A 24,171-nucleotide genomic window follows, 5' to 3' on the forward strand; every position below is an offset into this window, starting at 1 on the left:
TAACAGAAGAATTAAGTAGTAAATGCCTTTTTTAAGCTTCCGTTTGTCCCTTTAAAGGTGTAAGTTTAAAGAATTTGTAGTGCATGTAAGCAAGGCTGGAAGGGAAGCCTGCAGTAACAATTGAATGTGTTTAGAAGTTATTAACAGCTCTCCTTTTCCCTTATAAAGTCAGAGTATATGCAATAGTGTTGATAGTGGTCTGGAAGGGCTAAGAACCCAGATGGTTTCCATTTGCTTTTTCTTCGTCATAGGTAGGATTATTATGTGAATATTGAAGATTTCTAAAGAAAATGTGCATGGGAGAAAAGCTGGCATCCATTCTAGGGATTACAATTAAATTGAATAGTATTAGCCATAGTAGGGTTTTTCTTCTTTGACAAAATAATTCACCAGATTATTATTGTTTCAGTGACTTAGATGGATGATTTTATCCTGCAATTCCTTGTGTGATCCATAAACCTTTGATACTGTATCCAAGTCATAGTCAAACATGTAAACCAATGTAAGTGCCTTGTTAACCCACTTAATCTTGAGCTTTCTGTATCAGATTATTGTTTCATAACTTTGACAGTAATGAATAGGTTTAATCTCTAGTCTGAATAGGTTTAACCTCTTCAGTTATTTCTGTGAAGATGTCCTGGTAGTTTCAAAAAATATCCTTCTCTTTCATTATTTTCTCCCACTGAAGCAATATGTTCAAAGATGACATGTTTCTGGACAAAGTGTTATTCTATTGAAAAATAATGAGTCTTCTCTAAATGTCATATGTAGTAGGTTATCAGCTGTGAGACATTGTGTAAGTCCATTTTCATCTTTGGGAAGAGGACAAATAAATACCTGGCTATGATGAACAGATGAAGCTTTATTTTGACACTAAACCATGTCCTTTACTTTGATTTATATTGCTGCTGCTCTTATCCTTTGTCTAAGGGTTAGTATCTTTTTATTCACAGTTCAAAAAATGTCAGTTGTGTAAAGTTAACATTACACATTCAAATCAAACATTTTAATTTCTTCTGGGTGGATGTTTATAGTGTAAGAAAAATGTATATATTTTAGAGAAAAAATAATAAGAAATGCATGAAACATAAGGATACAAATGCCTCTAAGAAGATTCCTACCATTTGTTTAGCTTGCATTCCAGTTTAGCATCCAGTTAATGTCATTGAAAGCTTCTGATTTTAAGTAGGTTAAGTAATTGCATAATCAGCAATGTGCATGGCACATATATGGTGTGCTAGTCACTTTCAAGTTCAGAAGGCTAATCCCAATGATCGGGCATTAAAAGGAAAAACGAAAAGGTATGTCCGGTTATGAAATCTAGTTGCCTTGTGTGGGATGGGGCTTCTGGTGAGATTTCTGCATAGGCAGTGATCGATACACTGAATAGGTGCAACAGAGCAGGTAGGATTTCTTTTTGTCCCTTCTAGTTTTCCAGGCTTGAAAACTGCTTTTAAGAGGAGCTTTTCCTCCAGCTATATCCCTCCACCCCCTCAAAATGTTTTTTTTCAAAATCTTTTTGTTGTCAAAAATTAGGCCAGTAAGATTTATTTATTTCCAGTTTTGCTTTCTGGTGCTAGTGGCTTTTGTGTGGGCATCTGCTCACTGAATTCTCAGCAAGGCAGGAACTTGATGCAAATACTGTGTTACTCCCCTGCCTATTGAATTGTGATTCTCAGCAATGTATAGCCAGAGACCTGCCACTGCTGATTTACTTGCTTAGCAAACCTCAATGCACTGAACATCTGGGTAGCCAGGAAAGCATTAGAGTGGTCTCTGGGTGTGTTTGGAAAACAACATGGTGCTGTCGAAACTTTCATGAGTAATTTTTGCAAGCCCCAGGAATTTAAAGAAAACAAATAACACCCAAAGCATAAATTATGCATTAATTAAAGATTAATTTCCCCAAAACACTTCCCTGCTGCCTGCTGAGGTAGGCTGAATGGATGTTCATATTCTGGTATTGGGAAATATCAGATATAATGCTAACCATAGTCTTGTTCTTAAAGAGAATGTCTTCCATAGACTTCAATGTTTGAAAAGTCTTTGCTATGTTCCATATGTTTACTAAATCTTGCTCAGCTCATGAGACATGGCAACATCACACATCTTTGCCACCAGCTGTTAGTAATAAAGAAAAGAGTGCTTAGAATTGTAGTAAATTTGCCATCAGCTGAACTATTTCTTAATCTGAATGTTCTTGAAAATTCAAAGAAGTTCCATTGTAAATATGGGAAGCATCCATTGTAGTTGCAAGTTTACATCAGTGAAATGATAAATAATTGTAAACATGTACAATATATAAGTAAGTTTGGAAACAATTAACACTTATGCCAAAGTGGAATAATTATGCAGCAGGACTTTCTTTGAAAAAGGAAGAGATTCAAACACATTGCTATTGAAGAGGTGATACTACTGTTCTCTAGTAGTGTTAAACATCCTTTTTTCCCCTCTCTTCTAATTCCAGTTTTGAAGAGTGATCAGTGCTGTCCCTATATGATGGCTAAATGGTGTGTTAATTCTCATTTTAAATGAGATGGAGAGCAGTTGTTGCTATCATACCAGATACAGGGAATCCAAGAAAATCCTTTCTTTTCCACTTCTGCCCCTTTTTGTGAGATGTTAGGCATAGATCACTTGTAATGGAGAACAAAGGTCAATAGTTTGCATGCAAATAACTTTCTGATTTCTAAACAAACTATTCTCAGGAGGACCAATCATTACATTGTTTATTTAGATTTATTTCAGTATCAGGTGCTTTTCAAAGTGCCTTTATAATCCACTACATTGCCAAGATAAAACACTGGAGCCTTTCCCAAAAGAACTAGATGAAATGAGAATAAACTCCTCAGAGCTCCATATCTCCTGGCTGTAGTGCTTATGTCTGAGTGCTTTATTTCCACCTCCCTCAAAGCCTACAGAAAGGGAAGAATGGATCATGAAAGAGAAGTTGCACCAGGAGTTTCTCTCTTAAATTGAGCATACATTGCAAGATAGTAACTTGGACACTGGTAACACCACTGGCAGCACAACAGTTGTCTATCATCCCGGATAAGAACAAATTTGGATCTCATTGTGTTGATGGCTCTGATAGCTCGTCGTGCCTCAGCTAGAAAGTTCTAAGTGAGAGTGGGCTACGTCCGAGGGGTCTGCAGTCGTGCTGTTGGGGCAGCACTGTAGGCATACTCCAAAGGAGATCGAGCTTGGCAGGCAGCAGTGCAGGGTCTCAAACACACACATAGCTGGAACGCTGTAGTTGTGTTTGAATTGTGTCTCAGCAGACTTATCGCTGGCTCTGTCTCTGACTGAAGCTGGTGCAGCATCAGAACTGTGTTGTCACAGAGCTGGGTGAGACATACTTGAATGTCATCTTGTCTCTTCTGGGCTTCTTATGTGTGTCTCCACAATTTCTCAGTTCCAAAGTTGTCTCAGTGGCTCATAAAAGTGCTGAAATTGTTTGTAAGGAGTTAAGAATCCCAAATTTGTGTAACAGAAATGAGGGAAAGAATACCACATCAACATTAATTGGTCTGAATTGGTGAATTCTGGTGATGTCTGGTTTGCATTTTTACTACATGGTGTCTCATGCTGGATTAGTAACAGCTTGAAAGGCCACCCAAACAGAAGAAGTGGCTAATGGGTCTCTGGTAGTCTGAAATGCAAAAAATCACCTTACTTCACACAATGTGTCTTCTGTACACAGAAGAAACATCACTGACACAATTACACTCTTTTTTAACTGAATATGTAATTCAGGAAGGTTACATGTGTTTCAGGTTTCTGCTTCAGCTGAAAGAATCTGGCTGGACATAGAATCTAGCACCAACCAAATATTTATTTTGGAAAGATGTGCCCAGCTTTATGTGACATCTCCCTTACTGGGCTACTGTGTATTTCAGATGGGTATGATGACTCAATATGTTTATGTTTCAGTAGTCAAAATAGGGGTAAACCAGAATATTTTATTTTGTGGATGGGCAAGGAGGTCTGGTCATCAACATGAACTTTGAATGAATTATGTCAGCAATTTGTAATATGTCTGAGGATATGGAATTTGCTTGGAAAAATTACAGGATTACAGTGAACTTGAACTATCAGGAAAACTAGGGCATTTCATCATGCAAATAACAATTCATGTGATGATAATGTGCTTCTCATGTTTGCTGCCTTGCTGTATGAAAAATGTTGGTTTTTGTTGTTGTTTCCTGCCCCCCCCCCCAAATTGCATTACTTCCTTTTCAGAATAACTATTGCACTTTTGTTCTTAAATTCATGTACACTGGAATTTGAGTATTACTTATATTTGCAGATACAAATACAGCTTAGTGTCCAATTTCTTTTGCTGCCTTAACATTCATTCTTCATTTTGTTTGGCTCTCTGATTCCTGTAACACTGAAAATGAAAGATTATGCAAAACCTTGTTTCCAGTGACTTTTTGCCTGTTCCTGTTTTTAGCCTGTGACTTTGCCTGTACCTTTGGAGGATTTCTCTTGGATTTCTATTGTTACAGTGACTATTAAGGCATTGTCTTATATGTTTTGGATGATAAGGTAGTCAAATAGAAGTGCATTGCTGACTCCCAAATTTTCATGTGAACAGGACAGAACTGATAAAAATTTATGACATTTGCAGCTTCTGTTACTCACTCCTAGGCATTTGAATATTGTGAGTTGGTCAAAAGAGGCTGTAATAATGACTGCGTTTAAATTTATTTTTATATGTGGTTGTGTGTTTAAATGTTGACAGTTCACATATTCAGTTTTTGCCCTCTAGCCATGAGAACTGGGAACTGTCTTCCTTTTCAGGGGTAGGAAAGCGGTAAAGGCAGGTATGGTCATGTGAATCCATTACCTAGAGCTTTCAGACCACCATCAAAAGAGCTGATAAAATCACAGGAGCTGACAGCAGAGCACTGCTTCATTAGAAGAACAATATCAAGGATATGGAAAGAACTACAGATAATTTTCATAATCCAACGAATTTGCCATGCATGAACTATTGCAGATTCCTCAGTGGCATTATGAGGACTTCTTTCTACAAGGCCGCCTGTTTACTGCCCCCTAAGGACATCCTTTCTGCATTTCATGGTAGTATTTTCTTCTTTCCGCTTCTTTCCAGCATAAACACTACATCGTACTTTGGTATATGGCTCGCTCAAGATATTTTGATGCTTCTGATCCAACAGGTGTCTCTTACATTTCTTTGTAGAGACCCATAATGCACAGAAAATACTGACAGTAGGCTGTTAACCCTAATGATATTTCTTTATTGGGATAACATCTGTTAAGTTTGTGGTGATAATAGAAGGATGTAGTTTTGCCAAGTGCTTATCACAGAACGTTAGGGATTGGAAGGGACCTCAAAAGATCATCTAGTCCAATCCCCCTCCCAGAGCAGGAACACCTAGATGAGGTTACGCAGGAAGGCGTCCAGGCAGGTTTTGAATATCTCCAGAGAAAGAGACTCCACAACCCCCCTGCACAGCCTGTTCCAGTGTTCTGTTACCCTCACAGTGAAGAGGTTTCTTCTCATATTTAAGTGGAACCTCCTGTGTTCCAATTTGTACCCATTGCCCCTTGTCCTATCATTGGTTGTCACCGAGAAGAGCCTGGCTCCATCCTCGTGACACTCACCTTCTACATACTTATAAACATTAATGAGGTCACCCCTCAGTCTCCTCCAAGCTAAAAAGACCCAGCTCCCTCAGCCTTTCCTCATTAGGGAGATGCTCCACTCCCTTAATCATCTTCGTGGCCCTGCGCTGGACTCTCTCCAGCAGTTCCCTGTCCTTCTTGAACTGAGGGGCCCAGAACTGGACACAATATTCCAGATGAGGTCTCACCAGGGCAGAGTAGAGGGGAAGGAGAACCTCTTTCGACCTACTAACCACCCTGCTTCTAATACACCCCAGGATGCCATTGGCCTTCTTGGCCACAAGGGCACAGTGCTGGCTCATATATACCATGCCATGATTTGGGCTGTTTTATAGACTAGATACTTTTTGTGTCTAAAAGAAAATCTACATACTACCACAGACTTTTCACCCATAAATCTCAGTGTAATCTGTAATTTCTGTGCTTTAATGTGACAGGCATGTTATCAAAATGACACCCATGAAGTAAAATTCTCCTCACGTCTTTCAGAAGATAAGCTGTGAATTTCAGTCCAGTGAATTTTTAGTCTGTCATCAAATGGGACTGTATTTTTTTCCATCTTTTTTTTTTTCTGCCTCTGTTGTTTCAGAAAATCAACTGTGAGAAGTCTGATCCAGCAGTCCGATCCAGCAGTCCTAGATAAGCCTAGCATTTTTTAAAAATCTGCACTGAAATTAGCTCAGAATTACTTCATCGTGCATTTCCTTTATTGCAGTCATTACTGAAAGAATGGCACTCAGGTAAACAGTGGTTAATGGCTTTTCATTAGGGCCAGAATTTTTTAGCTATCAGAAGAAATTCTCTGATGTGTTAAAGCATCCTGTATTCTGACTATATTCTTGTTTAATACCAAATCTGATTGTATTAAAAGCAAATGACTTGTTGCCTTTCAAAACCAAACACTGACATTTCCTAACTACAGTGCACACAGTATTTAATTCAAAAAAGTATTTCTTAACCAAATTTTCTAACAACAGTGGTAGGAAGGGAACATGAACCAGTGTTCTTCAAGTATTGAGAGTACGTTTTGGTCCAGTGCTGTGTTAAATCTATTTTATGTCAAAATCTCCAGCATTTAGGGTTGGTTTCTTTCAGTCTACCCTCAAGGATTCTGCTTCTAAGTCTTCTTGTCCTTCCCCTGGAAAGGGAAATAAATGTGTAGCTATAAGGTACTTCAGCCTTACAAACTTACAGAATGATTCAGAGAAAATATTGACTACAGAGAGAGCTGAGGGAGACTGGTTTCTTGTCTTTGCCATTAACCTGGAAGCTTGAAGTGAGCCAAGTGAATAGGAATGTAGCACTCCTACAGGCCCATTTTCTCTGAAGATTCCATTATTTATGCTTTAGTCCATTATTTATGCCCCTATTCAATTATTTATGAGAATTGAGAGGACAGAGCATGTCTGAAGTTTATGCAGATACCATTGCCATACTGGAGCACTTAAAACTGGGACATAGATTCTTTGTGTATTGCAATATTTTGTGTCAAGAGGAAAATAATCAGCATTAGGAAATATATAAAAAGTAGCTATTATGCATTTATGTTTATTTGTAGGACCCTTCATTAAATTATCATTGATGATATAGGAACCATCAGCACTATCTCTAGTTTTATTTCATATTCACCACAGAAGCTGATGGAAAAACACTTATGTAGATGTTCAAGTGATAGAAAACTGCCAAAATTGGAAAAATGAAAAAATTAAGTTTATGCTTACTGAGTCACCAATGATAATTTTAAATAGGTGTAATGTTTTCATCAGGTATTTTCCTGTAGAAGGGAAAAATACAACATACTGTTTAGTTGCCTATAAATATTTACTTTGCTCTTATACAAAACTAGCAATTCATTGTGTTTAGAGAAGCATGACTTTCACAATCCAACATTCTTGAGGAGTCACTGAAAACAAATTTGGATACAACAGTCCCTTTAAAAACTGTGGTAGTAAAAGTTGTCAGTGCAAATATTGTGGCTATTTATTGTGGCTTTCAGGAGCTGACAAGAGAGAAGATGTTTGAGGTTCTCCTTTAGTATGAACATTTGCCTGAAGTAGTTACTATCCACAATGCCAGTAGACTTTAGAAAAAAAAATTATCCTGAAACAGAGGATCATAAGAAGCTCACTGTTTTCATTAGCACACATTTAATGTTTCTCCTAGATTAACTCTGAGGCATGTATACAACAGTGGTAGTAACTCTTGTGTTTGGGATGATTAAGATCTCATGTACCTCCAAAATATTAAATATCACCCCCTCCTCACACAAAGACTCAAAAATATTGACTGTGAATACCATTTCTGTGTGTTTTCTCAATTCTCTGGGAACACAACTTCATTGTTTATTGACAACATAAGTTTTTTACTCCTAAGGAAAACTCTTTGTGAGTCATTGGTCAGCATTTATCTTGTATTACCCTGGGTAGAGCTGGGCACTTTTGCCTGGGATTTGCAAGAAGTGTATGTTGATTGGGAACCATTCTTTTAGGAAAACGAGCTGGATCTTACATTCGTTTGTCTTGAAGAAATGAACAGTCAGCTCCCAAGTGCCTTAATCACTGGGCTGTGTAGTAATGGTCCTGCTCCCTGTTAGCTGGCCCAGCAGAACTGTGTTCCTTTTTACAGACTATCATGACTTCAAGGAACAGTGTGGTCTGATTCAGGAGAAGTCAAAGTTCAGGTGGTTGTGATACTGTGCTGATTTGTAGATCTAATTTTAAACTGCTTCAGGCTGAAGAGAGACTTGAACTCAACAGTCCCATTCCTTGTGGGAGCACTGTAACCACTGCACTGTTAGAAAGGGTGGTTTTATGCCATTTTTGTATATATTTTTTTCTTTGTCTGCGCTTTCAAAAGTAGTTATGGCCGTCTTGTTTTGGGAGATCTGTATTCATAACAGAGCTGTGCTATTCCTCTCTTACCTGATCTCAGATCCCCCAAGTGGGCCTAATAGAGGCTTTGCAAACTGAGGTTATGGAATTCAGGGAAGCCTGCCCTGAATTTCATTTGAAAATAATGAAATTATTCGAAATAATGAAGGGAAGCCTGCCCTGAATTTCATTCGAAAATAATGAAATTATTCGAAATAATGAAGGGAAGCCTGCCCTGAATTCCATAACCTCAGTTTGCAAAGCCTCTATTAGGCCCACTTGGGGGATCTGAGATCAGGTAAGAGAGGAATAGCACAGCTCTGTTATGAATACAGATCTCTCAGGCAGACTTTGAAGACCTTAATCTGAAAATGCAGGCAGGTGTGGACTTCAGAAAGTTACATAGTCAAACAGAGGTTGTCTGTCACTTAGACTTAGGTTCCTAAAAGCCACAAAAATCCTTATCTTTATGTGCCTAGATATTTGAGGTATTACTTGCTGGTAAGGGCGGTACTTTAGCTGAGATCTCCTGAAATCTTGACCTGAAGCATTTGCAACATCTGAATAAGCTGTTAATTAAGAAAAACACTTTTGACAACCAACTGACTCTCTCCAACATTCTTTGTATTTCTCTTGTTTTGGGAAATGGTGATGATCAGATCACAGACCTTGTCAACTCGCCTAGGCTATACCTTTTCAATAGACAGAGCTACCACTCTTATTATTCTCACCCTGAGCTGGCTGTTTCAGGTGCTAGCACCTCCCACCCTACTGGTACCTAAATCATTCCTTCGTGACAGTACCGTACGCCTTTTCAGTGTTACCTGGTCTTTACTTTGAACAGTGGAGGCATCAAAATAAGTCATGTGGGACACTGCACTGGATGGGTCTCAAGGCGGTCATATAATGTGACACTTGGCAGTATCAGAAAAGGTACATACAACTGCACAAATGCAGTTTTCTTACATTCTGTTGTCTGTACAGTGTCTGCAGTGTCTAGTAATGAAGAGTATCAGAAATAGATTATAATTCTAATATTACCAGCAAGGAAAGTTTCCTTACAAGTAATCTTTGTGCCATTCTGGAACAAGAGACACTGCAGAATGCTGGAAAATTATGCTCTAAATCCCACTGATGCCTACAGTTTTCTCAGTCAAAGCAGTAAAACAGGCAGTGGGGCTGGAGGGGTATAAATCTAGTCTCTGTGCAGCAATTCCTTAATAAATAGTTCAACTTCCATTTGTGCCGGTCAGTCTGGTAACCTATTCTTCACAGAAAGGCACTTACAGCAGAGTCAGCCAAAGAGATAACCCACAGAGACTGACATTTACAAGACTAATAATATACATGTTGTAGAGCTCAGTCTCTCAAGGTTCTTTGGGGAGAGGCTGTCAGGGTAATGGATGCATTTACGCTCTTGTATCCTGTCACAACCAAATTCAATGTGATTGATCTTCCTGAAAAAGTGGATAAACATCCTCTGGGAAGACATTGTCTGGAATTAATAATCCTATCATCCAATTTCACCTTATAGGGAAAATTGTTATTAATTTTGGTCAGTTTTGAATAAAGATGTAGTCACTTCATAACAACAGTTTCAATCCTGCTATTAAATATTCATTTGGAATTTTGTTTTTATTTCTTTTTAAAAAGTATGACATTTTTCCAGTATATGAGATCATAGTCTTAATGGAGTTATGTTTAAAAAGATATACATTGAATACATGTTTAGGCTTTTGCAAAGGTTTGAATTTTTGTACTTTGTGCAGCTCAATTGAATTCAGAGAATCGTTTTTCTCTATTCTTCTATTTTCCATTTATAGAAAAGATAATATTAGTTGCAAACTCTACAGAATACTGTGATAAGTTATAATTTTGTAAAGTACTTAAAATTGAGATAGCATTATTGTGCATAATAAGTGAACAGTCCTTATCACTTCTATTGTAACTTAAAACAAAGATTATAATAGTTGCTTGATTCCTTAATAAAAGAATCTTAAGAACATGGAGCTCTTGAATAATTAGTAATGGATTATTTTAAAGTAGAAAATAAGCTGTATTTAGCCTTATTGCTTAAATTTATTACGTATTTTAATTTTTTCGAATGAAATGCCTATTTAACTTCTAGTTCATCAGAAACGTTTAGACATTTCAATGAAGCTGTAAGTCTGTGGATATTGGGTGAAATAAACTAAATTACATGGATTACACTAAGCTGTCCACCAAAAAGAAAGTTTACATGAAACTTTTCATTAAGAACCTAAAAGCCATTTATAGCATGTATTTAAAGCATATGGTTGTTCTGTGTAATGAGGAGGACCACCGCTGAAAATATAGGAGTTACTAATTGACAGGAGAATTATAAAAGTGTGCTTTTTTGTTTTTCAGGTCTTAGGAACAGATGAGGATAATATGGGGGATGGTTGCTCTCAGAAACTGGCTTCTGCCAAGTTCCTTCGACTTCTACTCCTAATACTGATTCCGTGCATCTGTGCCCTTATCCTTTTATTGGTGATCCTGCTTACCTTTGTAGGTGAGTGCTAATGGAGTAAATTGACACATTTTTAATTAAGAAAACTAAAACTGAGACTGCATTCTCAAATGTTAATGTAATTGTGGACGTAAAACATACATCTTAGCACATCTATCTAACAAACTAGTCTACCTAGTGACGTAATGATGTTTGGTGGGGAGAAACAAATACGCTATTTAGATTTATATATTGAAAATGTATCTAAGGTACTGAAGAGGAAGCCTTTTCTGAAATTCTCAAAGTAGCTTTTTTTGAGGAGCACACTACTTTAAGCATGTGGTATGTAGATGGTTTTCAGCAGTCATTTTACAAGTACAAAAAGATATTTATGTTAGAACTTAAGATCGCTGTCAGTGGAATGGAAGATTTATCCCTCTATGTCACACACTGATGTGCAAATCTGATTTTTATTGTCAGGTGAAAGTTGATTTATAAATAGCTACAAATCTTTCTGAACAGCCTACAAAACATTACTGTTCAACTAAAGAAAAATATGTTCATTTCTTCTAAATATGAAGTATATATTAATGCAGAACCCCAAGTATGTTTTGTGGAAACTTGTTCCAGATATATTTGATTTCATAATGGCTTAGTCTGTTAACTAACTCTGTCTGTTACAGAATTAAAAGGTAATAATTTATTACAAATAATTTTTTAAAAAACCTTCCCTTTGTTACCTTTAGGAAAGCTGACATAACATTAAATTGCTTCAACTACAACATGAGAAAGACAGTAATGCTAGGTTAAAGCACCTGTCCTGCTTTCAATGCTGAGTGTTTCTAGGGTTTTTACCTTTTTTTTTTTTAAATGAGAATATTTTTTAGTTGAGCTTCCCTAAGTACTTCAGAAGCACATCTGTAACAAGTGGGGTAATATGTGAGGTATATAGATATAAATCTATTATCCTATTTAAAACCCCCAACTTCAATACACATCATTCAATCAAACAGCAAGCACAGGAGGAAACTGATCATGTCTCAATAGCACCTTCAGCACTGTCAAAATCAAGACAATTTAAATCTGTTTTCTCAATTCAGTCTGTAAAGGATTTGCAACAAGAAGTTGTAGGCCTGTTATTTTCATTTAGCTTAAGTTAGGGAAGTAAAAAGACTCAAAGCTATTGAATGTTATGATTGACAAGTAGGTCTTGGGATGTATCTTTAAACTAAGAACAGTCTGAAGTGGATTAAGGTCAAGTAAGTCTGGCAATTAGGAAATATGATGCCATTCAATTTACTTTCCTTATGTTTAGCATTCCATTTGTATCCTTCATACCCTCTGCCCTAGATTTTCATTCTTTGGTGAGAAAGCAGATCAAAAAGCAGGTGTACTTATGTTGGCTCTAGTCAATCTCCTCCTCTGAGGCATGTATCGACATAACACTCATTAAAATGTATGAAGTCCTCTGGGGAAATGGGACCTGTTCCGATCCTACTTACGTAGCAAAAATCATGACTGTCTCTTTTTAAGTCAATGTAATTACTGTAGGGTGAAGAATAAGGCTTGGTGTTATTACTCAAATCTAAAACTGGCAAAATTCCCTTTAGCATCTTTTGAATTAGCATGATTATAATTTAGTATTCTTCTATTTCTGCTAGCAGCTTTTATTTTATGTGCATTGATAGCCTAGAAACAAATATATCAGATGACTGGAATTAAGTGAACAAATTCTGTGGGCATCTTTAAAGTGTGTGTAATATAACATAGTCTGTTCTATTTATTGAGAATACTCCATATCCAGAATAATAGTTCATGTTCATTTCAGATCAACAATAACTGAATTCTGTTACAGTCTAATATTGGTATGGTAACTTACAATGTAAGAAATAAGTTGTTAGACCTGACTGGCTAACACAAATTATTTTATATATAGGAAATACTGTTCTTATTTTTTCGTGAAATGGAAGAGTTAAATCCTGTGGTTGTTATTCTTGTATCTTTCACTGGTGCTTAAAATATAAATAGAGAGCTCCAGTATATGTCTACAACCTTATGAACTTTTTTGATTTGACTTTGGTAACGAACTCATCAGAAAATTAGGCCTTTTATATTTTGCAAAAAATTATTTTGTTTCCTGTGGTAAATTTGTAGGTATTCTTTTCCTTCTGTAATATTTTTAATTAAATAAGGCATATACACATGAAAAAGTGTGCATGCACCTTAGAACTTTCCTATTCGCTTTCCTTAAATCTGTTTTCTTGCCTGCACATCATTGCAAACTCTGATGTTGAAGAATCAGAAAAGTTGGCATGGGAGGAAGGAGACAGGTAGAGCAGTACAGTTACACTGCATTAATAGAGAATATCTGACTCGAGGTGTGTCATTCTTTTCCTTGCAGATAGGAAGTGTTCTAAACCACTTGAAACATTGTTTTTAAAAAGTTCTTCATGACTGGTGAGCATTATACCAAATTCGATTTTTTTTCTATTGTACAATAGTTGCTTATCATTGCAGTTATTTATCTGGGAAAACAAAATGCTTTATGCTTACAGTTCTATAAAGGAAAATAAATTATATTTATAGTGATAAATGCATTCCATGGTAGATGTCCCATTTTTCCCATTCCTTATATCAGTATCCCCAACTCACACTCGTGTGGTCTTCTACCACGTCCTCTTAACAGCCATCCAGACCTAATGCTTTGTCTGTTGCTTTCTGTAGAATTCAGAACAAGTCTTGTGACACACATCAAGAATGGTTTCATGTATGTCAGACTTCTACAGTCCAGATGGAATTTTTGGGCATATGATCACACTGCAGGACCACATCAAATAAGCCTGCCTTTCAGGCCAGCAGCATACCCTTTTGTCTGTGCACAATGGCAGGCATTCAAGCATTTTGCAAAATAATATTTTAAAAATCTGTTAGTCCGTCAACAGTGGTGGGAATGAGGATTATAATTAAAGTCTCTAAGATGCACTGTTGACTATGGGTATGCAAATAACAGAGGTTTTGGTTCTCCCACCATCCTTACATTATCAGCATGCCGTGTTTATATTTTGGCTCTGACACATATTTTGAAATTAATTTTGTTTCTCAGTGGAAATTAGTACAAGTGTTATGTGTGATATGCTGTATTCGGGATTTTCATCCTACTCTCCTTAAAAACAAAGCTCACTCTAATAGCTGCATTTGTATTATCCTTGTATAAGTATGAACCAGGCTGGGCAGTTCTCAGATCATTCTGTTGTTTGAGAAATTTGTAGCAATGTTCTGTCCACCTGAGAGATGCTGTCAATGTTCTTGCATGTCACTGGTTGAACAGTGATCACTACTATTATACAGTCTGTGAGACCTGTGTTCTCCTTTCCCTTCCCCTCTTGAGAACACAGAAGGAGCTGTGTATCCTTCACAGAATAAACATCAGGAAAACTACATTATAGTAAAAATGCTAGGCTTAGCTTTGTGGCTGTTGGATCCTCCACATTCATAAAGTGACATGCATATGTCAAGACTCCTCTATCAGTTTGGGAACCCAACTGTACTGGCCCATAAGGAACTTTTTGTCACACAGAGGAAATCAAAGTTGCAGGGAGTTATGCTCTAGAGTAAAAGGATCTTGACCTCTGAATCATGTGGAGGTGCTGGTAGTTCTTCAAGTGATGTTGAGCCTTGCAGCATATGACATATCCTCAAAATCTAACGTAACTAGCACCATGGAGATCCATAAGTTACAATTGTGAAATCAATGTGAAATATAAACAATTCCATTGTCAATCAATGGCAATATTTGCTGTAAGACAGGCGTCTAAAATTAAGAGTTTAACACTAACATATAAACAAACCATTTGGTCCTGGGAGTTTTTCTGATGGAAGATGCTAATCATCAACTAAATGATCTGCCAGTTCTTTAATTTGATCTTGCCAACACAGGTATATTATAGAGAAACTCCAAAAGAGTGTATCCCAGAGCAGCCTGTATTTCACCCCTCTATAAAAACTAGTTTAGTCCAGCAAGCCTTCTTTACTGATACACCTACAATGTTGGGGAAAAAAAAAAAGATGCTCTGGATACAGCTTGAGGTCAGAACGTCTGCTGTGGCATATCACTGAGGTCAGTGAGGAATTGTTCTTGTGATCTAGAGAATAATAATGAAAGTCTGGCAGTTCACCTAGCACAGATGGACAAAAGGTCACAGTGACTGAAGTGTGGATTCTGGTGTGGCATAACTGGTTCCCAAGGAGCCCATGGAGCTTTATTCATTAGCCAGTGCAAAGTGAGTGTTTAACACAGGCACAGAGTTCAGGATTGGTTTCTGAATTGCAATAGAGCCATTATGTGTATATTACATTTCATTTCTTAGGTTAAGAAAAGCTTTATAAATAAAAATTTCTAGTTACATGACACATCGTTCTCAAGAGACAGGAAAAAAAAGAAGACACCAGATAAGGTTTTTCATTAGACCACAGGGTTATGGCTCTAACTGGGAACTTTCAGGCAACAACAGCCATCAATATGAAAGGTAGATACTGTCCTCCCCTCCATCCCTTTAGTAGGATCCTGATATTTTTGCTGATGCTTCATTGCCTGAAAGCCAGAAGTTGATGAAAGGAAAAATCTCTCCTTTCTGCACAGGACCTTAGGAGCATGGCTTTGTTCTGTAGCTTCTTTAAAAGATGTCTTCCACAAAGTCTACTCTGAGTTCCAGTTTTTCTGGGAACTGATCCATTATTTGAATAAGTCACCTTTTAAGATGCCAAAAAAAATATACAACTGATCTCCTTTTTGGCCCCTTAGGCAGCTGGTAAGCAGGTTAAGGTAATGTCTTTTTGTGATAGGAGGAGCAGGATGAAGTCTTTTGCTGCGGCTCAACTGATGGGCAATGGTTTGGTGTGCTATGGGACCTCCAGTGATGTGCCCATTTCTTCAGAGTGCAGAGTCATAGGGACAGACCTTGCAGAAGAAATCTCAGTGGGTACGTGCTGGCTAGTTATAATAGTGAACCAGTGTTTTATTCCCTGTGTAACTGCCTCATCCATTACATGTTTGGTAGGCTGCTTTGCTCTGTTGCATTAGCTTTTTAAACTTGTTTTTTTTGAGATTTCCTGCTGTGAACAGCTAGAAATCAGCCACAGTATTCACTGCCAAAATCTCAATTCATTAGCCTGAACAGTGTGACTATTTCTTAGCTTTCATAACTGTCCATTTCAGATCTTTAAATAAAACATTAATTCTTTGATAGTGAACAGCAACTGGAAAATGATCAGTAAAACTGTTGGCAAAGCATCACTTATAGTTGAGTAAGCTTGGTGCCAGTTCTTTGTTTTTGTACCAAACACAATGAAGGCCAGTGCGCCTTATATTTCTGTCATCTGGACATGTCCAGCTGCAGCTGGAGGCACAAATCCAAAATGTTTACTGCTATTTCTCAACTAATGAATTATCTGGCTTATGATTTACTGTCTACAGTGCTGTATGAACTCACATCTGAAGAACAGCTGGATGTAGTGTACATGTGTATGTGAATAAAATGCATACTCTCTGTGTTGCATAGCTCGTAGCAGACATTGATAGAGAGTAATTTAGGTCTTATTAGTGAAGAGATTAAAAAAGAATTGACTGTTTTAAAGCATCACACTGTTTTATTAGATATCTTAAAAATTAAGTAGTTCCTTCAGGGCTCTTGGTACTATACAAAATCTCCAGTAAGCTTAATTTAAGATTGAAGATATACACTAGTATTTTTAGGGGGGAAAAGGATGAAAATTAAAGCAAATGAGAGCCTAACCCAGAGAGTGAACTCTGTAGCCTAGAATTAAGTGCTTGAATCCCCTACCATGCATTGGGAAGATGAGAGGATAGGAGGAAAACCCAAGGGAAGAACAAGGTGACTCAGGAAGGTGATCCAAACCTCTCACATATTAAGTAGAAACAGAGTTGTCATCCAGAGCTAGTCAGTCAGGAATGCCAAACAGAGGTCTATGTCTACCTGTCTCAAGGGCATATGCACCAGAGCCCAGGTTCATGTTAAATTGTGGGCAGGGAAAAACTGTTAAAAAGAATTTTAATACTACTCATTGTCAGCTGAGATGATACAATTGGGGAGGCCTTTTGTGTAGAAGAGGTTCATTGTGTGGTACACCTGTCAATGACAGGAGAGTTGTTATCACTAGGAAACAGTGAAAATAGAATAAAAAATGCTATTGTTGGAAAGATGGGTTGCAGAAGGAAACGAGCATTTGGGAATCTCAGTGACAGTAGTAAATGACCTTATGGGTTGAGTTAGACATAGCTATTATTTGTAGTTCCAGAAAAAGAATGAAGTAAGGCTAATAGAGGAGAGGATAGAATCCAGTAGGTAACTTCAGTATTTTCTTTAGCAGTATTTATTGGTCCACTGTATTAAACAAAAAGATTTTTTTAAACTTCTTTCAAGAGTTTACCTGTCTTGTAATGTATTGCCTGCTATTCTGCTGGGTGTTATATAAATAGCTAATAATTTTTACTTTAATTTTAAAGCATTATTCATAGCTCTTTGGGACCAACTTTTTCCAGGTTTTTTCTATTTTTGTGTTGAGTGGTGAAGGGGGGAGCCTAGGGGAGGAGGAGAGACAATGTGAAAATAATCCCCTCAGCTATTCTTGAGTTATGGAAAAAAATTATGCACTTTTCCAAAGGAGAAAAAAAAAGAAGCTCATTTTAACTTTTTGAAAACTACAAAAAACCCCTACTGAAGTTTGAAACAAAGTAGGCTTCTGAATCATATAGATTCAAAGCTTTATTTGGAATCAAAGCATCTAATTAAAGCTACACATGAGTGAGTACAATTTCTGAACATAATCAGTCACAATTCCTTAGATTTTAGCAAAGCACATTACTACTGGTCTCTATTTGTGAAACTGGAGCATGTTCATTTTTCCTGTTTGGCCTAACCAGAGGACTCAAGCAAAAAAAAAAAAAAAATTGCTGCTGAAATAATTTGCAGGTGGGAGGTATTTAGTTGCTTCTGTAAAATACACACATAAAATTCCTCCAAATCCCAATGAATCATGAACATTTGCTGGTAGAAGAACAGAAACTTTAACATGTATAGATATAAAGTTCCCCTGGGTTCTTCTAGTAGAAGTTAGACACAAAGATTTATTCACAGTTAGTGACAATGGAGCCAAAACAACTCAGGCTGGATAAACTAGGATATAGTAAATCTCAAATACTAACTATTGCATTAAACCCCATTATATTTCAGGAATCTTACAAATTTTTTGTGGTGGTTCCAGTTGCTATAGAAAAAAGTTACTCAATAAAAAAGAAAATGCCCCTTCTTAGCTATTCTGGTCCTCTTCTTCTTACTTATGAAGTTTCTAGCCCAAAATCACTTCACACTGTAACTGGAAGTTGGGTTCTTCTGGTATTGTTAGTTGCTTGTAGCTGTGATTAATAAAGGTTTCCTCCTGCTCAGTCCTTGAATTTCAGACCGGTCAGCTGATTTCATCTAGCTGCAGAGTGCATGAAGGGGTGAGAAAAGGGATTCAGTAACAGTAGGGGGAGGGGGCTCAGGGTACCCAAGTGGGTACAGGCTGCGTATGGTGCTAGAGCAGTGGATTTGGCTAGGGAGAGAGTCTGGAGTGGTGACAGGTGAATGATGCCTGCCTGAGAGGCGATAATGCAGCTAGCCATTTTGGTAAACACAATAACCAAACTGAAAACAAAGTTCAGGAGAGATGGTGGTGGGTGTTGTGTGGACTCAAGAGTCATCTGTACTGAGCAGCTAATGAAGGATCAAATCAATATGAAAGCCTAGGAAAAAGCAACTTACATATCAGAGTGGAAAAAGAATCTGTGTGATTTGCCTTGAGTTCAGAGGATTTGTAGAGAACAACAGGAGGTGAATTCTTGATAATGCACTTCAGATGTGACCATCTTCTTGGCCTGAGAGCCTGTAGGTAGCAGTAAGGGTGAAAGAGAAGAAAAGGAGCTGAAAGGGTAAGCAGAAAACCTCTCATATTTCCACATGGAGCCCAGCTGGAGGAAGCTATGTTTTAGGCCTTTTTTTTTTTTGATTTTGGCTAAGGAAAGACTGTTATATCTGTGTCCCATTGTTGAAAGGACAAATATCCTTCACTCCTTGGTTTTTACTTTATTGTCTTGAAACAATGTGAAAGGTGTTCTTCAATATCACTGTTAGGCAACAAGAAAAGCTATTAAAATTATCAGTTGTTGCCAGGGTATTTAAAAACAGTTGGGAGATTTTATGTTTCAAGGGATTCCTTTTCACTATTTGCAACGAAGTCTAGCACAACTGTGTTTATTAATAGTTCAACTCTTTTACATGATTAGGTAGTGGCAAAAGTTGCTTTTGCTGTGTACCAAAAATTTCTTATATTGTGATACAGAGTGATGCTTCTCTTCTAGCATGAAACATGACTCTAATATATTGGGTTAAAAAAATTGAGTTAGTATTTGTAGTGTTTATTAAGGATAACTAAGTTATATGTCCTATATATGTTTGAGATACCTTCTATATTATTTAGATTAATTAAATATTTCAGTAATAGTCACAGATTAAAACCAGATTCTCTTACTATTTAGTTTGAATACCCCGATGCTTATAGGATGCCTCTCCTTAGTGCTATGCAGCCGGTTTGATTTGGGAACTATAATTCCGTGCAACTGTTCAACACATACAACTAAGCAAAGTCCGTGTTTGTCTACGATACCATAAATGAAAAAAATACAGCAAGTGTCTAAAATTTTGAATATTTAAAATCCAGTATCAGAAGAGGGACAAAGAACTCATGGACTTATATTTAGCAGTGGTAAAGTACATAATCCTATATAGAGAAAACAATACCTCTTTCCATTTTAAATATTAGTGAATACAAAATATATTATAAGTTTATTGGTTCCCTTGAAGCTTCAGAATTAGCTTTCCAAAGATGGTGGTACTATGAAAACAAGAGACAATACAATTAAAGATAAAAAAAAATAGTATTGCCAATCTTGTTAACACTATGATAGAATGAATGCGTGTTGGAGCTCCCTGGAATTACACTCTATAAACATGTAAGAGTTCAGTGATGTACTACAAGTAAGATTAAAACATTTCTATTTAATGGAAGCATTTGTTTATCTATTTATATGTTTCTCTGTTTATCCTACAGTAGTCATAGCTTTTGTTTCAATGTGCTACAGTTATTTTGTTGCTACGTGAAATTGTTAACTTTAGTTCTCTTCGATTTTAACTTTGAAATAAATATTACTTTTTAAAATCTGTGCCATTATATTTGTTATGAACCTTCCAAACCAAATTGGTAACACTTGTCCTTCCAGGTGATGGTAATTTTGGTGCTTTTTTTCTTTTCTTCCAGGGGTGTTAGAAAAAACATGCTTTTATTCAAATGGAAGTGAGGTCCTCACAGTTAATGGTGATATTGAAACATCTGATGTTCTTTTGCCAAACATGGTTGAAAACAGTTCCAAGGCTGATCCCACAATGGATCTCAGCACACAGCCCTCTTCCTGGACCACCACGCCTTCATCCCACATTGACCAGATGAACAAGAACTCAAGTATATTCAGAGACACTTTCCAGGAAGAATCATTTGCTCTCACAACTCAAGCCAGTCCTCATCCTACATATGATGCTGCTTTGGCAGAGGGCTCTGAGGATGGCACACAGATATTTTCCACTGCAGAGGAGGCGACTTTGTGGTCTACAGGTGCATCCTTTAGCAACACAGACAGGATGGCCACTCTGCCAGTATTAAGTCCTACCCATCCATCTGTGTCACAAAAAATGGATAAGAGAAAAAGTAAGTTTACATTTTATTTGGCTCCATAATTCTGACAGAACATACTGTTGGCATGCTTCCCAATGTGTTCCCATGAGTTCTGAGGAATGTGTCCCTTTTGATAATTTAGTTTGTTGTTCACATTCCATGTTGCAAGCAACTGGTTTCTTATCAGAACATTTGATCAACCCCATTGAGGAAGATGCAGTAAATTCTTCTAGATATCAATACTTAGAATACATTCTTCAAATGGTGATAATCATGCATGCTTACCAGGGCTGAAAATGAGTTATTGCAAACCGTATTGAGTTTGTAGATTGAATTTTCTGTTTCTTTAAAATTATATATGTGGCAAGTACCACCCTGAACTTGGGAAGTAATTATTACAGTTACAACTTTTTCTGTGTTGAGAAATTATTCTCTAATCTGAAGTGGCTTCTCTGTGTAGCAATAAAGTTCCAGTGACGTTTTTGAGGACTATAATCAAAATGTCTAGAGAAAATAATAACAAATAATTGTGATTCAGGATCAGGTTTAGGTGCCTTTGTTTTGTTTTGTTTGACTAAGAAAGTAGGTGCATTTCATTAGTGCCACGGTAATTTTATTGATTCATCATGTCAGTGGTAGTGAAAGGTTCCCTGATATTGTTTTGCTAACTACTGAAGCACTAGGGTACCTTATTAAAATGAATTTGTTTCTCTTGAACTGCATATAATTTCTTTGCTCTTGATCCCACCACAGCACAAAGCAAAACTTAGAATAAGTTAGAGAGAGATCTGAAATAGATGAGATAGTTAGTGACCTAAAACTGGCACACTCTATTAAATGTATTTTTTAAATTTCTGTAAAATGAAAATGAAGATACTGTACCTGATGGTGGGGATAATTTCTGAGAGGCCACTAAATTATATGTTATTTTGAGGAGCAGGTCTGTGTGTCATTCCTCTGTTGGATTCTGTGCTCAGTGAAGTCGTAAGACCTGATATTAGTTATCTGAAATTTTTTGCTTTGCTGGTTTTTTTTGTTTGTCTTCAGGAGTTTTTATCCACCCTTGCATCATCAAATAGGCAGATAAAAGTTGGGAAATAGCTCTGTTATGTTTTTTTTTCTTGTTCTTTCTGGAGTGAAGTAAAAGTAGGGAAAAACTTGGAGTAAGATTTTATTTTTTTAAAAACCTGGTACACAGAAGAGATTCCTTTTCAGGGCATTTCAGTGATAACTTATTTTCTCACTCATGAATTAGGTTTCAAAAATAGTAACATACAGTGAATCAGTGATTTTGTCAATATTTTCTTCTGTCCCCTGGACTTCACAGGCCATTTGAATGGTGCACGATTTCTGTAGGTTCTGTTTACTAAATGACTTTTCTTAAACAGATTTATCTCTTATTTTCTCTTCTTGCACTCCAAACTCAGGAAAAAAAAATGGATACAAATGCACATTTGTATCTTATTAGTGATTCATTCATTTACCTCCTTTGGTAACTTGGTTAATTGTCACCATGCCAAGGAACAGCATAGAAGCATCCCTGGAAGTGCTCAGGGCCAGGTTGGATGGGGCTTTGAGCAACCTGGTCTAGTGGAAGGTGTCCCTGCCCATGGTGAGGGGGTTGTAACTAAGTGATCCTTAAGGTCTCTTCCAACCCAAACCATTCTATAATTCTGTAGTGTGCTACAATACAGATACCTCCAACTCAGGATTTTCGGTGATTACCTTAGCAAAGGACAAAGTTAGTGGCTTGATGATCAATGCTGAGCAAAACTGTAGGGCAATAAGCCATCTGTTTCTCTTAACTAGGTCTTCCTTGATGTATTGTAGAGTCTAACTGTTCCTGTTCTAGAAGATGGTGTCTTTGCATTGCAGTCTTAGTAACTGGGTAGATACGGTATAGATATATGGTATAAGATTCTGTGTTCGTATTTGTATTCAGCTGCTTAATCATCATATTTGAGATACGTGGAAGTCCAGAAAATAAAGACAAAACATTGTAAAACTTTTTTCCCTTTTCTTATTATGTTGGAATGAACTCTGGAATAAACTCTTTTGAGATGGATATAATATGCGTACGCGTGTATGGGAGGTTATATCTTCTCCTCCTAGGATGCTGATGCAGGGACAGTGCTACAGTGTCTCAGGACAACCTTAGGTCTGGATTTCTAAACTTTCACATATTTAGGGTTTGGTAGCCATTTGTAGCCTATGAAGATATTTTTAAGTTGTGCTGTGTTCTGGTAAGTGTAGTTCATTCCAACAGCAGTATGATTGCATGTAAATTCAGTAGGCATGACTACATTGCATGCTGCTGTGAGGTGGTGTCTTCTGTGTAAAAGACAAAAGATTTTCAAAGACAAATGTGGAATACCACAGATTTCTTTAAAAAACAAAAACAACAACAAAAACCATCTCAGACTGAGAAGTTAGTTTTTCTTCCTCCTGTCAGATACATTAGGAGCTGGTATGTTACTAATCAATAACCACTCAGTCTTCGATTCTACTTTCAGGTGTTTTGCTTATCTGTATTCATGTGGCCATTGCCTTAATTCTTTGTGTAGATACATTAAATATATATATTTATATATACCCAAGACAAGGGCTGGGAGATGAGATATAAATAAGTTTTGGAATAGGAAGACTGGAATAGCCTTTTGGAGTAAAAAAAATTTTGGGGGACAAGTACAGCTTAATGACCAATGAGAACAGTGGTGGTAGATCAAATTAACTCTCTTACTTAGCATCTGGATCCAATTGTGATCGTTAGCACATGCCTAAAGAAGAATAAACTAGGTCTAGCATACAGAGACACTTCAACACTATATGGTAGCAGATTCTAGTGATTTGCAGTGAGTCCTGATGAATGTTCTCCCATGAATTTCTGTAACCACTTTTGAACCTATGTAAAACAGAGGTTTGAGCTTTTTAGGCATATTTTATAAGAAAATAAATCTCCAAATGAACTGTGAGGCTGATGTTCCATCATCATAAATGCACACTAGCAAATAATCCATCAGTACAAGTTTCATCTGGTTGAAATGGGGGCAGGGGAATGCATTTCTGTTGATTTAGTAAGCATGCACAACTTGGAATTTGTACTGGTTTTATGCAAGATGTTAAAAGACAAATGATATGTCATACGACATAGAAATTGCTAGTGCAAAACCAACCAGACAAAATTCTCAGAACATGTTTGAACTGGCATTCATGTGGCTGTAATGTTTTTGTTCTGGCGTTAGTACCCCTAGCACTGGATTTGCTTTACTTGTGAACCATAGCTTTAATAAAAGACATTAGAACACATTAATAAGATAAAGGATAAACATTATGACCATATGGTATTCACTCAAGACTTTAAAATAACACAAGTAAGACGTTGCTGAGTTACTA

General features: G+C 37.0%; 1 protein-coding gene across 1 annotated transcript in view; it reads left to right on the forward strand.

The window, feature by feature from the left end:
- CORIN (corin, serine peptidase) overlaps positions 1 to 24,171 on the forward strand; it is a 141,499-nt gene that overhangs the window by 8,058 nt on the left and 109,270 nt on the right. Inside the window, exons 2-3 of the mRNA XM_065633521.1 lie at positions 10,914 to 11,058; positions 20,368 to 20,811. Coding sequence (XP_065489593.1) covers positions 10,914 to 11,058; positions 20,368 to 20,811 — 589 coding nt within the window. The remainder of the gene's footprint in view (positions 1 to 10,913; positions 11,059 to 20,367; positions 20,812 to 24,171) is intronic.

This window comes from Caloenas nicobarica, chromosome 4 (assembly GCF_036013445.1).
Source record: "Caloenas nicobarica isolate bCalNic1 chromosome 4, bCalNic1.hap1, whole genome shotgun sequence".
Taxonomy (NCBI): Eukaryota; Metazoa; Chordata; class Aves; order Columbiformes; family Columbidae; genus Caloenas; species Caloenas nicobarica.